The 17,478-nt window shown below is 34.9% G+C and overlaps 1 protein-coding gene across 1 annotated transcript in view; it reads left to right on the top strand.

Moving 5' to 3' along the window:
- Positions 1-16,920, top strand: part of LOC129218240 (nephrin-like) — a 176,258-nt gene extending 159,338 nt beyond the window's left edge. The window contains exons 10-13 of the mRNA XM_054852467.1: positions 12,376-12,573; positions 13,241-13,525; positions 14,451-14,759; positions 16,589-16,920. Of these exons, the coding sequence (XP_054708442.1) occupies positions 12,376-12,573; positions 13,241-13,525; positions 14,451-14,759; positions 16,589-16,920 (1,124 nt within the window). The remainder of the gene's footprint in view (positions 1-12,375; positions 12,574-13,240; positions 13,526-14,450; positions 14,760-16,588) is intronic.
- Positions 16,921-17,478: the final 558 nt, after the last annotated feature.

Below are 17,478 nucleotides of genomic sequence, written 5' to 3'. Positions count from 1 at the left end.
TTTTCAGAAACCTTCCAAAACGACGTAATTTCGACATGCCGATTTTGTGACTGGATTATTTCTGCCAAACAGAACAAATCGCCATTCCGGCAAATTGTTCGTGTGAGCTTCGATCAGTTTCAGACTTTGATAGAAGTCAATAGGAAAAGAAAAACCGTTTTCGGATTCCTCAGAAAGCAGAAATCTCGTTTCTTTTCTTTCTCTTGATAGTCAAGTCATTACATTCGCATTTGCGATCGTCATATCTTTTTTTTATTTCAGGAAAAGAAGTACTTAAACGATGTAGACGAGAGATTTTCACCGAGACAGAGATATATCTGGGTTTAAATTATACCGTTAAACTTATGCTTTGTTACATGCATTTGTATCTATATATCTGTCTGCTTGTCTAAGCACCGATTTATATACGTATTTATATATATGATGAGTCTTTAGAACAACAGAGGGGGGAACAGAGGGACTTTTAAGCTAAAAAAATGTGTGAACACTAGGTAGCACATAGAAGCGATTCTGAGAGTCTCACTTGTTTACAAGAACTTGTATATGCATCATCATTTTTTGAAGAAAACACTTTGAAACAAGTTTTGTTTAAAAAATGTAGTGATCTTACATTTCCCTTTCCTGCAAACAGACATATGCGAAATAGCTATTTTCATTAAGTTTTACTTGAGATGTGGAAAACGTCTTACGGGCCACAGGTTAAGTATTGTTGCAAGACTTCTTAACTGATTATGTATAGTGCGGATATCTACCTACATTAATCTTATAGATAAGTAAATGTGGTGTTTCTATGTAATTTCGACTCTCTGAGGTAAAAGGAAACAGGATTTAATTTTGCTAACAGTAATAACGTAACGTATTTCATACCCATCTATGGTCTTAATTCACAGTGCAAATTTAGTTTCAGCAACTTCATGCAACTTTCTCCGGCCACTACCAGGTTTACCACAAGCAGCCGACGATTGCCGTTTCGCAGTCCAGAATTTGCACGTTATGGCCGAACTGGTGTATTTTATTTTTATTCTCAGATTTAATTTTTTTTTTAATCTTCCGCACGAAAAGTTTGTGGAAACTGCCGTACTCCGAATATGAAACACGACAAATTGGCGATAAATTTACTATACTATTTAAAAAAAAAATAGTTTCAGCTTCGTTTTGGATAAAGACTAATTTTTCATTGTACAGTAGAGTGGTAACAAAGTATAAAGGGTAAAACGTTTTTCATCTAATCTGTTGCGGCACCCCCTTAAATGTGCCAAGACTCTAGAAAATGTGGTTTGCAAAGTCATTTCGATGATATTAACACGTGCCTCAAAGAGGCTAAAATTACGAAAAAGAGCAAGTTTCAGCAAAAATACTTAATTTTTCATCTGTAAACCAAAACTATTCATTCTAGAAACTCCATTCAGATCTCATTTTATAGGAAATTTTATTTTCTTTAATCAAATTTTATCTTAATTCTTGTGAAAAATGATTGAATATTATTCAGGATTTTTCAAGTCAGGTGGTAAAGAAAACCTCAAAATCTCATTAAAAGAATAAATTATTATAATGTAATTGTATTAGTTCTTTTAGTAATGGTTGCAATCCCTTTATTGTATAAAATTAATTATTAATATCCCTTTATAATATTGCAGTTTTTACTCTGAAAGTATAAAAACTGCAATATTATCAGAAGTATATTACCGTGAAATCCCGTTAAAACGAATACCGATGCAACGAAATATCCGTTACAAAGGAAGAAGTTTTCAGTCCCGGTTTGATTCCCATTTCGTTGCTTGAATTAAATTGCAATGAAAATCTCGTTAAGAGAAAAAAATTGGCGGCACCTTGAAGTTTGTTGTAACTGAATTTTACTGTGCGATAGTCATGTCACTAAAACTTAAGGCTAAAACAAATAATTGCGTATAAAAGTAAAGAAATTAGCCGTACAGACCATGGGAAAGGAAAAACTACGATTCCGAGGAAAGTGGCCTGTGTTCTCAGGACGGTGAGTTGTTGGGACTTTCGATACAATGATGGCAGTGTGGTCAGTTTACGGCTCCTTTCTGCAGTGCAAACCTTCATTTTGTGATAACAGTTGTTACAGAAAAATCTTCTGTAATTAACATATCGCTACCACGTCTTAGAAGTTGATTTTAAAGGAGGTTTGATGGGCAAAATGGGAGCGCCTACTAGTCCTCAACCTGATTTTTATCAAAAGCTGAGAAAGGTGAAAATCTAATTTAAGGTTTAATCTCCATTTTGACGAAAAACGACGAACAACGGCAGTTTCTATTACAAATTATGTCAGGATGCAGACACGTTTTGCAGATTCACTGAAAGCTACCCTACCAAAATAATTGCCATTTTAACTTGTCCATGAAAAGTATTAACACAATGATGTGTAATTTTACAGTATAAAAGGCATCAATTTTGTTTTGTAATTATAATTTTTTGATTTATCTTCTGAATCGCTCAGTTCCTTTATTTTAGATCAGCACTTTATTACATTTAATTTTTAAAGTATCTCCAAATAAAGCCTTTTAATGGATAAAATAAAATCAACAAAGAGCAAATAAAGATGATTGAATATTGTAATGCGTTTAGGTTTTTGCATGAAAATTCCTTACTAATGATATCTTTTGTGAACTGACCTGAAAAATGTCAAGTACCATTCTGTACATTTTGTTAAATCAATGGATGAGATAGCTCATCACGAGAATAAAATTTCCTATAAATTGAGACCAAACAAAGTTTCTAGGATGAATAGTTTCGGTATTAAAAAGGAAAAACTACAATTTTTTGCTATAAAATCACTGGTTTTCGCATTTTTAGCATCTTTGAGGCACGTGTTAATATTATCGGATATACTTGAAATTTTGCGAATCATGTTTTAGGGGGTGCCACAGAACAAATTTAAAAATTGATTTTTTCTGACTACCTTATTGTACACATCTTCCGGTTGATTTAATTTATTTCATAAATTAGCAGAAACAAGTCTTTTTTGTTTACACTCTATAACAAAAATCGACGCACAGTGGGACATTTGAGCCAAAAAGCTGGCCATAAATCAAATTTTGCAAATATAATGATTATTCTGCTAGTTTTTCACTAAAAAATGGTTGCTAATAATAAACTCGGGCAAGTTATATGTATACTCTTAACTTTGCTTGCTCAAACGCAACCCATAAAAGTTATACCGATTATTAACTGGCTTAGATATGTAAAAGGAAACCAAACAATTTAACAATGTTGAAGTACATATTTACTAACTGTTAAACAGACATTCGACACAGTGAAATGTACAAAAAATTAAAGCAGAGCAACTTAATCATAGTTTTGCTGTTTTACACGTACATGAGATGATGGTGATGAAAGTCTACAAACTTTTGTCATCAGTATCATTATCTTCAAAACAAAAAGATTTTAAAATTGTATGGCTTCCTTCGATATCGTTTGCCTTTTTCTCTTCATGTTAGATGATCTAACGCCACTCAAATATGGACCAGAAGTTAACAAGAGTCTATTTAAAACGTCTTCGTTACAATCCTTTCTGGAAATTTTTCTGGTGAATTTTTCTCTGTACTTCCGAAAATGCTTGTTTCTGGCTTCTGCGGCCTCTTCGGACAACTGACCGATTGGTAACAAGGCATGCGATATAATACTCGGAGCATGAACTAGTATTTTGTGGACTGTTGGTGACATAGGTTGCCAGGCATACAAATTTACATAATACTTCGCAGTATCCATGGTATACATGCCAAATTGCTCCACATTTATGTCGAAACCCGAAGATATCACCTCCAATATTATTTTAAATCGGAGAATTAGTTCTCAATCTATCCCTGTAATGGCAGCTGCTTCATTCACGTCACCAAAAAATCTACGAGACTTGCTTCCATCATTCGTGTTTCCATAGCCAACTTTAGGTACGTCAACCAGCAATCCCATTTTATTCTTGAATCCTTTTTGAATTATCACTTTGGCTGCCTTAATTTGATCTTTCTCATTTTTCTTTGTAATACGACCTTTGAATACTCCTGCTTTTATCTTATATGATAAATGCAATAAAAATTCGAAAAACCGAATCCTAGCGTGCAGAATAGAGAGCCCGAATTTAAAAGTCTCTGGATCTTCTGTGCTTTTTGCTGATAAGTCATTAAAGGTTTTTGACGTGCTACCGCATATATAGCAGCGCATAGTAGATGCAGTGTCAGTGACCGCATTACACACTTTGCCGTCCACCATTGTAGGCAGTAACAAATGTTTTATTTTAAATGTTTCACTAACATTTGTTGGAGCTAAGTTTTTTGCTTGATTTTCTATATACCAAATCTCTTCGTTTGTGATGTCTTTGTTCTCTTTAATAAACCTTATTCTAATAGGTCTGCAAAATCTAGGTGACGATAAACAAGGATTCTGCCAGATAACATTTTTGCCAGGCATTAATCTAAGAGGCACAAAAGAACTGAGGAAAATGTGAGCATCAGTGCCATCCTCATTTTCAAATTTTTGTTTGTACTGACTTTGCTTTGATCCGTCACAACCCCACTTAAAAATCAACACAAAATCTGCAGCTTCTTCATGACTGTATGCTTGGAACACTGGCTCTAAATACATGCACAATCTTATGACTGTGTGATCTACTAAATCTTGCAACTGTATTTGAGCCCAAGTTTCATCGACAAACGTTTTCGGATAACATTCTCGCTTTGCTTTTTGTACATATTTATAACAAGGATAAACATCTTTGTTAGCCTGCTGTATGACTTCATACTGACTCCTAGACAAATTAGCTTCAACAAATATTGCTAAAGCTTCTTCCGGCGAGTGTTTTTTGATAGTAATGCAACCAGCAGTGACTGCTTTTCGAAACTTTGTTGCTCTGGTTGGAGACTTATTTATGTCTTGGATATAACTTTTGCCACGTCTGTGTTGCCTATGGCACGATGACTCATTTGAGCAGCATACGTTAATTCATCAACAGCAACATTTTTTCTTAGTTCCGATGTTTTTCGGCGCTTCGTTCTTTCACTCGATTCAACGAAATCCTTACTGGGTCTTCCTAATGGTAAAAGACCCGGAACTGAGTAGGTAGGTAACATAACTCCTTCTTTTAACCAATTTTGGTTGTTTTCTAGAAATCGGCTTTCCATTCTATTACATGCCATCCATTTTCGCATGTAAACAATTTTAAAACTGTTAATGGTGTTTTTAACTTCCGACAATTTTTCGCAAGGGCAGTTAGTAATTTTAGCTAGATTTTTAATTAGTTCTTTAAACTTTCCATCAAAGGACCTTTCTGTACTGCCAATTAACATTTTATGCAGTTGTATTCGACTCATAGATGTAACAGAAGTCTGTGAACCTAAAAACAACCGAAAAAAGAGAAATAAATAAAAATCACAACTGCTCTATTGATCGCGTTATTATTTTTTCGGGCGAATTCGGGCAAACTTTTAGTTCAGATTATCAAAATAGAGATTCTGAAGTATCACGGGGTATAATTTCCAATGAGTACAAATGAGTACAGCATGTTTAAAAACCTTCACTTTTCTAGGAATCGCAAAAAAAAAAAAAAAAAAAAAAAAAAAAAAAAAAAACCAACCAGATATAATTTTTGTGAAGTTTGACGAACTAATGTAAAAATAGTAGTTTAAAATAAATAAAAACTGATGAATAATAGTGCACAAACCTTGCTCAACCCCGTCCATAGTAAATTACTTCACTAGAGTTACTTCTGACGTGAAAATAATACAATGAAGTAACTTCGAGAAACTGTAATGACTCAAACGAAGACAGCCGTATTTCGAAAGCGCTAAGTTCTGACTGCTGGTAAATTCGACTGGTTAGTCTCAGTGCAGAGGGAACACTTCCACGTGATGCCAAATTTATCTACCTTTTCTGAGATTTAAGGTCAAAGCTACTCATTAAAGTTTGCATTTTCGACTTTTGGCCAGCTTTTTGGCTCAAATGCCCCTCTGTGCGACGCCCCAAAAGGAGTCGATATTTTTTTGTTATAAAGTGTATTCAATTATTATTATTATTATTTGTAAAAAGAAAAAAGTCCTGAAGCATTTGTCATAATTATTTTGTGATTGCAAAAAAAAAAAAAAGAACGAAAATGAAAAATGACAAGCGCTTAGTACTATGCTTGATGGAAAATTTTGAAAACGTGCCAAGAACTTGTTTTCGAGTTCCCCAAATGAAAAGTAAAAAATATAACAACGAATAAAAAAAATACTTTCAATGTAAATCAAAAGAAATCGTCATGGGCATTGAAACACAGGACCTAGCTTTGCGGCAGCAGTTCAATGCTTTTGCTGTAGAAAGGTCGGGGCTGATTCCTGAGGAAGTCCTGCACAGCTTCCTTCATTTCATCGTCCGAATGGAAACGCTTCCCCTGTAACGCTTTCTTAAGGTGCCTAAAGATGTGGAAGTCACAGGGTGACAAGTCCGGACTATACACAAGCCAATTCGTCTTTGCTGATGATCAAGGGTCAGGTTTTTTGGCACCCATTCCGCACACATTTTATTGTACCGCAAATCTGTGTAGATGATAGTGTGAATCGTTATTTTACTCAGGTTGAGTTCGTCACTGATTTCAAGGGTCTTAGTCCTTCGAATAGCTCGGATCATTCATTAACGAAGGCAATGGACTCATTGGTGTTCGCGATGTTTGCTTACCTTGGTCTCGGCAGATCCGATGTAGTTTGCCACCCTTCTTGAAAATTTTTATACCACTTGTTTACAGCCGTACTACCTTAACATTGGTCGCCATACACTGCTACCATTCGCAATAAATGTCCGCATTAAGCTCACCTTCCGCAACCAGAAACCGCGCGTTGTTCCGATCTGGACGCATCCACGGACAGCGCGACTTTCCTTTTGTACAATTTCTTCTACTGCAAACAGGTTTCACCGCTGAACGGCATCTGAGATGCATACCACCCCTTGATATACTAATGCAGTGGCGTAGTAGTCGAATTAATCGTTCTGACGTTATCGCACGTGTCCACTTTTCTTTTGGAAAAAACCTTATACTATGGCAAGTTTCATCAAAATTTATGCGTAACGCGCGTGTTGTTTGTATTTTACTAATCATTGTGAAACACATAAATATGTATAAAAAATGACTTCACCTCTATGGACCATGTTGTTGAAGATGTAGCTGCTTCATTTAGCACAGAAAAGATGTTCCATGTAGCTTTGTTTTTCTGCTAGGGCGGAGAAAAAAGCTGGCGTCATGCAGTCTGGAAAACTCTCACTTGATTAAACCTGCAACTAGGTGCAATCATTGCATGTAATTGTCCGCGACACTGAGCACTTTTTCCTGTAGAATTACATGGAGTTGCAGGAAAAAGTTGCAAATGGTTACACCGTGTAACTCTCAGAGAGTGGAGTGACGCACATAATTTTAACTGTCAATTCATCAATCAGAAAGCGAAGAATCTGAAGTTAAATAATTGAAATCTTACTTCCTTTGCTCCAATGAACTTTAATCCATATTTTATAACCAAAAAGAGATGGATTTGCATGCTTATTCAGGGGAGTTAGAAGTAATAATTCTATAGCATAGAAGTAATAGCTTACTCCACAAATTTTTAATTATTTAGCTTGTGTTTAGATAATTTACTACGCGTATGAGGTACGGGGAATATAGATAATTATTCTTTCTAATTTAAAAAGGAAATTAGATGTTTTTCGGCGTCTCAGATCTAAAATTTCAATATAAAAAAATAAGTGGAACTAGTAAAAGGAATGAAAGCACAATATTAAAGGGCCTCAGAGGGAACACAGCATTCGAAGCAGTTACATCTCCAGATTGTTCGTAATCGATGTAGAAAAGCGTTTTACACATAATTTTATGATAGAATTATTGAAAATTGGTTCGACACTGGATTCGTCGTCGTTATTTTTGCGCCAAATTTGGCGTCAACTTGAAGGTTGGAGAACGCATTGAAATCAAATCGATGTATCTTAGATTAATGAATTCATTTACATTGACAAGTAATACTTAAACTAATTTCAAAGAAAAGCGAAAGTAAAATATTTAAAAGAACTTCAATCAAGAACTGACTCATTTTTGACTCTACTCTTTCATATTTGAGAAAAAAAAGTGTCGATAAAAATTAAATTACAAATAATGCGTGAGAACTTTTAATGCGAATAATTTAAAATCAATCCTTCGGGGGAAGTTAATTTTCTGGATTGATGCTGTATCAGGCTTTTAGAGTAGATGTTTCTAAGAGTACTCTCAAGGAAATTGCAAAATCTAATGGCTTTTTTAATGTTCGATCAATAGTTTCTTAGAAACGGAATTAGTTTTTACTGACAGTTAACATTTAGAGTTAGATTTATTTTTATGTAACATAGAAGCAATGCCTTGGGAATGTTTTTTGAGTCCTTGTTCATTTAATTTTCAGATGAAATGCTTAGAAGGTAATTTAAGAAACGTAAGAAGTATAGCGTTGGCTCATTAAGCAAATGGATTTCAAACAAAAATTGTGTATGAATTTCGCAGCAAAGACGTTCTATTAACTGAACGATGAAGGGCTGTACATTTCTTAATAAGAATATTTAGCAGTTTTTTTTATTGAATAGTAAAGTAATTAAATGCAAAAGCTGAGTTACATAAGTTTAAGGCTTTCAAGAATACTTGACCTCAATACGGGATGTAAGCGCATATTTCAGTGGTGAGAAAAACTGAAAAACATAGTAACTTAAACAACTATAGAGAAAAGTTAAGTTGGGTGATTCTCAAAAACCTGACATTTTCCAATCACAAATATTTTTAAAATAAAAATGCTTGAAAAAATCTGAAAAACATTATACTTACTCTTTGTTAGGAATTGCGGGAAAAATGGAGGGAACTCCATTTAACTATGCTACACCCCTCAAAACAGGGGATCAAATTTTCACACACCAGGAGAGTGACAAGCAGTAAGTTTCATCGAAGGTTATCAAAAATTAATTATAATAAAGAAATAACTGTAATCTAAACCAAAAAGTATGCTATTGCATGACAAAACACAATTTATGTAAAACCTCTCTTAACGGACATTCCCTAATAACGAACATTTCTTTGAGTTCCGGTCCTTTTAAATACGTTTTTTTTATATTATTCACTATAAATATCTTACACTTTGGACAATAAACAGTTATTTAAAAAAAAAAATAAACTGCTAGACTAAAATTCTAAACCAGTATATAAATAACATTTTTTGCATTACGTTCTAGTTTTTGTTATTTCCAATCCTCTAGTTCAGAAATGTATTTACCCAATTCTAGAAAATATTATTTTAATTTATCTAAGTCAGAAAATTAAAGCAACTTCATTTACCTATTCGAGCAACATTAAAATTAAAAAAAAGTATCACCAAGAAATCTTTTTTTGAAAGATTCGTCTGAACAAGAAAAGTAAAGAAAAAAAGATTAAATAAATAGAATTTCTCTACTGCTACATGTTTTATTTATCGTTTGCCAAATTCAGTTTTTTTTTTGCTTTTAAATCATAATCTTGTTTTCTAAATAATGTTTTGGAAATGAATTCCATTCTACTAATTGCATTTGCGTTATAAATAATGCTAGGAGAGTGACTTTTTTTTTTGCTCCAGGAGTATAACACTTTTTTGGGAAAGGAGAATGACATTTTCCTTGTAATGTAATCTATGTAAAGCCTCTCTTAACGGACACTCCCTAATAACGAACATTTCTTCGAGTTCTGGTTTTTTTTAAATACGTTTTTTTATATTATTCACTCTAATTATCTTACACTTTGGATAATAAACAGTTATTTTACCAAAAAAGAAAAAAAAAATCAACTGCTAGATTAAAATTCTAAACCAATATATAAATAACAATTTTTGCATTATGTTCTAGTATTTGTTATTTCCACATAAGAGAATGACATTTTCCTTGTAATTCCTGTAGCGTAAGCCCAGGATTGTAATTAAGGTAACTAATATTATTTTTCAATTCTAGGCTCCTAATTCAACTACACACTATGGGTAGAGTTATTATTTTTCTTTTAAAAATACAAATACAAAAGTGACGACCAGCAACAGGCTCTGGGCCCAGATAGACTGGTCCTAGTCAATTTACAATCCCCAGTGAAGATCAATGGCCCTCTTAAAACTATCTACTCCCTTGCTCATTACCACCTCTTCCGGTAAGCTGTTCCAAGGTTCCACTACCCTGGTATAATAATAAGTTTTCCTAATATCCATGTTAGCCTGATATTTAAATAGCTTAAAACAATGACCCCTTGTCCTGTTTTCAGTGCTAAACTTCAGCCCCGTAACATCTTTCATTTTAATAAATTTAAACAACTAAATCATGTCCCCTCGATCTCTTCTTTGCTCAAGACTGTACATTTTTAGCCTTCTAAACCTGGAATCATAGTCTAAATGAGAAAGTCCATTTATTAGCCTTGTAGCCCGCCTTTGAACCCTTTCCAATACATTAATAGTCTCATATCTTTTATTTAACACAGGAATTTTGTCCAGGAGAATTACAGCAAAAATGTTACATACCCATTTTTGAACTTCAAAGTTTAAGAAAGAACAGCAGACAAATCATATGAACTGAAAATGGTGATAATAAAGCGTTGTAGCACAGCAAATCAAAAATTCCTTTTTTAAATCTATAACTGAACTCTTTCCTAAGATAGAATGACATAAAACCTGGGGACAAACTTTAAAATGTTGTACCTTGATTATTTGAATAATTAAATTTGTTTAGAGGATGTCATTTTACGCCTTTAAGTATGCGTAATTTAATACTACAATATAAATTAGTGGAATGTTGAAATAAAATTAAAAAAGAAAATTAATTATCTTTGAGAAACAAATGGGGACCCGTCAAAAGAGTGACTTTCTGGCAATTCAAAAATTTTTGTTGGAAAAAAATAAATGAGTTATTGTTTTAATAAGCATGGAATAACATCGGAATAGCTATTTCTAACTATTAAAAAAAAAAAAAAACTAGGTCAACAATCCTTGTGTTACGTTCCTGAGACATAATATTGTTAGGATTTTGGAGAATCACCCAGTTGTATTTTATGCTACACTCTTAAGACATCTAGTAAAAATATGAACAAATTAGAATAGTTGGTATTCCAAACATAATGATGCTTCTGATAGTAGAAAAGCTACAAATAAAAATAAGTGTTAAAAAGGGGGGAAATCGATCTTGACAGAAATGCCTTTCGTTTTTCAACAATTCATAGAGCATTGTAAACCAACGATTTTGAAATGTTCAAATTGAATTATGTTTTCCTACATGAAACCTAACCTTTTTTTTCAAAGGGCATGACTAATTACATACTAAATATATTACATAAGTAAACTGGTTATCATAAATTAAGGAAAAATCACAAAAATAGCGATAACTCTCTCAAAAATAAACCAAACCGTGTAAAATTTTAATATGTTGCTAAGTAAGAATTGCTCAATAAAAGTGCAATATGCAAAATAGTGGTGCTGAAATGGGAATGCTCCATCTGTGAGGAGCATAAAAAGTCCATATTTGAGAGCAAGCCTATAAACTGCGCTGTGATACTGCCATAGGAAATCCGAGATAGCCAAATAGTAACAATGACTTCCAGCATCATTTGCCTGCAGAGCTACGCTGGAGAGCGATTGGGAGACTAGAGGCAGGGCAAAGTCAAACAGAAAAGGCCAGACAGCTGAATGTGAGTCTCTTTGCTGTTCATAGACTCTAGAGACAATTTCAAACGACAGATTTGGCATCCAGGAGGTTCAGTTAAGGACGGCTAACGGCTACGAAGAGCGCCGATGATCGATTTTTGAGGTTATGTGCACGCAGGAATAGAACCGCTACTCTGAGTCATTTCAGATCCTCCCTTGCTGCAGCCACTGAAAGGTTGGTGCTAGCGTCAGTTGTACGGAGAAGGGTTGAAGGGTTCACGAAGATGGCCTGTATGTTAGGCGACCACCCAGTTGTGTGCCACTCACACCTAGCCAAGAAGGGACCGTTTGCAGTAGGCACGACAACATATCCACTGGACGCCTGGTCAAATGGAGTGCTTTTCTCTTTACGGATGAGTCAAGATTTAGTCTAGGAAGCGATAGTAGACGGTATTTTGTATGGAGATAACCTGGAACTCGTTATCATCCATCAAGCATTCGTGAAAGAGATGGATACGAAAGAAGCAGTGTCTGTGTTTGGGGTGGCGTCTCTTGAGGTGGTCGCACAGGTCTCTAAGTCTTTCAAGGGGAACCGTGAATGCTCAGGTTTATAGAGATGACATCCTTGATGCTTATGTGCGCCCATATGCCGGGGCAATATGTGATGCTTGCCTGTTACAGGACGATATCGCAAGACTACACAGAGCTTGCATCGTAGGTGATTATCTTCAACAGGCTACAGCTCTCCACATGGAGTGGCCAGCTCGATTCCCGGACTTGAATCCTATCGAGCACGTTTGGGATGCTTTAGGAAGACGTCTAGCTGCTCTCAACCCGCCCCCTCAGACGTTTGCCGCGCTTGATACTGCTTTGCAAGAGCAATGGCTCCCGCTTCCTGAGGAACAGATAGACTGCATAATTGACAGCATCACACATCGCTGTATGTTCTGTAATGCTTCTAGAGGGGGAAATATTCCATATTTAAGGTAGTTTTCCTATAGCAAACTGCCACTTTCCATTTGTAAATTTTAGGGAAGTTTTAATTTCTATCCTGCTATAATTGTCTGATAATTTATTTTTATGTTATTTCATATCTTTCTATGTGTTGCATATTGTAGGTAAGTTTCAAAAAAAAATTTACATGTAACTTTTTGAGTAATCGTCATTTTTGTGATTTTTCCTTAATTTATGATAACCAGTGTATTTGCACACTAAAACAATTGAGTTGCATCAGATCAAAAGGAAACAGAATTTCATGTTTTAACTTTAGATCTTTCACCCTTTGAATAAATTGAGCGATAAAATTTTGTGCAGTGTGTCCAAACCTCCCTGAAGGTAATTGGGTATGAAAAATTTGACTTTATGACTATTTGTCAGCAAATTAAGCCATTATTACATTATCCCCAACATGTTTCCATTTACCTTTACACTTTCACTTTTCTTCTACAACCAGATCTTGGCATTTCTATTAGGAAAATAGATCAATTCTTAATTATATCTACTACTCAATTTTATCATTTCGCTGCTGAGTAAGTCAACTACATTTAGCGAAACGCCCAATCACTCTGCCTAAAATAATGATGAAATTTTAATTGCATTTGTTACAGATCCGGCAGTTGTAGTCAACGTGACCAGCACGGTGGTGGTGGCTGAAGGAGACAATGCCTATTTCGAGTGCATCTTCTCCGCCAATCCGATCCTTCCAGATATGGTGCGCTGGAGCACAAAAGGCGGGGAACCCATCCTTCGAGAGAACCAGCAATTTACCGAAAATGGGAGGTCTTTGCTCACCCTCTTCAATGTCACCAAGGGAGATTCAGGCACTTTGGAATGCGAAGCCTTCAACGGTTTGGGTGACCCAGATATGAAAGTTGCGAATCTCGTGGTACTTTGTAAGTATTTTTGCTGTTCAGAAAATTATTTATTAGTTTCTTACTACTTTGGTATTATTTCTAAAATTCCATTAAGAAGTCATGATTCCTTTTGGAATACGGGATATATTCATTAGAGACAAATACATTCGAGCCCGTTTAATGGAAAAGCCAATTTTCCATTAAAAATATTCTAAATAGCGGGATTTCATTATCCGGGATAAAAAGAACAAATTAATATGGTTTGGTCCATTGAAAATTTGTTAAATTGAGCACGATATTCTTTAAACAGAGAATTCCAATAAGCGGGCTGCACTGTTGTAGCGATACGGAACTAGAAATTTGAATGGGGCAAAAAACATTAACTTAAAATGTCTTTAATCCCAACTTAAGAAGTGTTTAAAAATACATGAAATTTAAGATTAAATGTCAAATTTCTATTTTAAACTAAGTTTTTTAAACTGCAATTAATAGTTTGAATTCTATGTGAGGCTATTTTCTTGCAGCTTGACTGTAGATATTATAGACTCAGGAGTCTAAATGTAGAGCAAAACTACAGTCACCAAATGCTGAAACTGTATAGTTCATTTTTTTTTCACAATTGTTGAAATAGTTTATGATGCAATATGCATTTTCATTAATAAAATACTGTACACCCTAATTTCACTATGTATATTTAAATGGTTGTCCGCATTAAGTTGTGTTAGGTTTGAGATATGAAATAATTTTATCACATTTTTGAAGTGGTGTTTCGTTGATGGGGACCCGAACCATAGAACTTTTCTACCTTTCTTAAATTTTCCGATCTGTTTTCATCACTCACAACAGCATTAACTTTTGAAGTGCTCAAAGTTTTCGTTCAGTAAAAATTTTAGATCGTTTTTATAAGTTTGTACTAGACGGTGTACCCGAATTAATGACATCTACTTTGCGTTTTACCCTTTAGATAAGCCTTCCATTGTTCGAAATCTGGTAACTTCGAAAATGGCTTTAGAGCTGTCCTCCACAGCCGAGCTGCGCTGCTTCGCAGAAGGAGATGGCAACATCAGTTTTGTCTGGTCTTTCAATAGCACAGTCATTCTTCAAGGTCTCGACATCGGAAGGTATGACATCCGAACGGCAAAAACTGGGGACTCCCAGTGGTGTAGCGTACTCACCATCAAGAGGGTACGGCAAGATGATTTTGGAGAATACACCTGTGTTGCCAAGAATCATCTAGGTTATGATTTCATCAAATTTAGTCTTAGTAAAAAAGGTAGGTGGCGTTCTGTTTTAACCAGTTTTAGGCGTTTAGTAGTGCTACATCGCTTGCAGGGTGTTTTTGAACTTATGGGCAACAATTTAACATCAAAGCAAGCAGTTTTCAGCAACCGTTGCGTGTGCGGGGAGCTGGCAGTAAACTAATAGACGGCGAGTTTTCTTCCCCCATCGTCATTTCTACCGGACTATTTGTAGATTTCAGACACCACAGCGACGAACAGTAATGAAGAAAAGGCGGAAATGCTTTTTATGTATGATTTAACGAATAGGAATGCTGTGCAAGGCGAAATATTGGGCAGGCAGCGATTTCACAGAAGACACTGGACAAACAAAAGATTGTTTGAGCTGTTGCAATGGTGTCTGTATGAAACGGGATTCTTAGATGATATACGCAGAGACTTACCCTGTTATTACTCATTTCAGTAAAATTATTTAGTATTTTCTCCACTCGTTTAGTATTTAGTCCTAAGATGTGAAAGAAACGGAATTGCCATTGATTCATCGCGTTCTCAATAGCTGATTGAAAATTGCTTGTTTAGATAATTTCTATTACTCCATAAGTTTTTGCTTACGATTTTCGAAACATCCTTACAGCAAAACAGTGGCACATCGTTTCATGTTTACAGTGCAATACTAAAAGTGTCATTACAACATAAATGTGCCAAAAAAACTGAGTAAAAAAAATTGAGAAATCAAAGAAGAAATAGGTTCAAGAAATACTTAGAAAAAAATGAGCAATAAGAATACACTTAGGGTAAATGTATGTCAGTCGGTCTGTTTTCATGCTTGCTCTTGGTATTCTTAGCACGGCTCAAATGAGGGTTGCCAGGTTTGGCTAATATTAGCCATTTCGGCTGTAATTGATCTCTCTTGGTTGGAACGAATTCAGATCTACCGTTTCTACCTATCCACGTTTCAATTAATATCTATCATTCATAGCATGATTAATGCTAAGTAATGTGAAATTTATTGATTACAAAAGTTAAAATGATTATTAAAGAAATTAGATAAATATTAGATTTAGAAAATCCTAACCTTTGAAACATAAAATCAATAAAGCTCTTGTTGACCATCTTAGTAAGATTGCAATGGAAGATTAAAAATATATCTGGAAGAGAGAACAGTTGTTCTCTGCAGGTTGGCAATTTTTGGCTACTTTCGTTAATTTTCACCTGGCAATCCTGGCTCAGAGACTTTTGCTTTGTTCTGTATAGCCTAGTTATCTTTTTTGCAGTTATCAGTTCCGGCCTGCTTCTATTGGTTACATGGCGAATGAACAAGGGAACGAAAACTTATTACGTGGCAGAAACTGCTTTTATAAAAAGTGAATAGGGAATGAACTTTTTACAGCCATGACATCTGTACACGAGCTCAACTTTATTGAGTTTTTTTTTCAAAACGCCATTTTCATAGTATGACTGTATTTAACTCCCAGCTTGCAACTAGTTACGGCACGTAGGATATTTGATTAAAAAAATAGACATAATTTTTCTGTTTACTTGAACTTATAGCTTGATATCTCTTATTACCTTGCTTGTGTGAATAATAAATATTTACATTTTTAGTTATTTAAGTTTTGGCGCTAATAGCTTGGTACCCATTTTATCTACCCACTGAAGGGGAATAGACATAGAATAGACTAGACTATAGAAACTATAACTCAGTTACAAATATTTTTATGTTACACAAAGTTATTTTTTTATTAACACAAAGCATAAATTGTGATTACATCATTTTTGTAACTTGTTTGAATTGGAATTATATCGCATTTTCTGACTTTCATAGCTTAATTCTTTATTTATATTCCGAGCATTATTCTTTCAGGTGCTCCAGAACATCCACATCATTTGAAAACCGTCACCCAGGCCCCGGATTCTATCACTTTGTCATGGACACCAGGATTCGATGGTGGAGCCGAGCAGAATTTTCGCATTCGCTTTAAGAAAAGTGGATCGTCCATCTTTTATTACCGTGAAGCACCGACGAACGCGACGTCGTACACCATTTCGGGACTGGAACCCGGAGAGCAATATGATTTTTTCATTGCAGCGTACAACGATTTCGGCGAAAGCTCCTTCACGGAAAATGTTCTCTCGGTCGCCACCAAAAGTATTGTTGGTAAGGATATTTTTAAGTTAAAAAAGATTGCAATATAAACTGTGAAATGAACTACGAGTATAATGGTTGTGTTCAAATAGAGCAACCAGTTAACATGGGTTTACGACTCTCTGGTGACTGGGAGTGTTCTAATAACCTGCTGGTTACTGGTTAGCCAATCGGAAATGAAAACACTCAGTGGTCACTCACCACACTAACCACTGACGTCATCAAAGGGCATAAATAAAGCGTCATGTTAATCGGTTGCTCTATTAGAATACGCTTAGTGAGAGCATAAAAATATTTTTGTCTTTTGGTGAAAAAAAAGTGAAATTCTAATGAAAATTGGGTGCTTACTAGCAATCGGACAACAGCATAAATATTAACATGAAACATCCATAATTAGAAAAATCACCGACTATATATACCAAGAACCAAAAAGCCAAAAAAATTCATCCTTAATTTTTTTCCTTCGCATTAGTTAGACCAATTAGTCAGACCAGACCGATTCGTCTTTTTTTTTTGTTTGAATGATCTCGAGAACTTGACGAGAAAACTGTTTCGGTATCTCGTCTGGTTTGCTAATTCTATATTAGCTACTAGTTTGTTTTGCACTC

This window comes from Uloborus diversus, chromosome 1, assembly GCF_026930045.1.
Source record: "Uloborus diversus isolate 005 chromosome 1, Udiv.v.3.1, whole genome shotgun sequence".
NCBI classification, from domain to species: domain Eukaryota; kingdom Metazoa; phylum Arthropoda; class Arachnida; order Araneae; family Uloboridae; genus Uloborus; species Uloborus diversus.
This window is presented reverse-complemented; position numbering and strand designations above follow the sequence as displayed.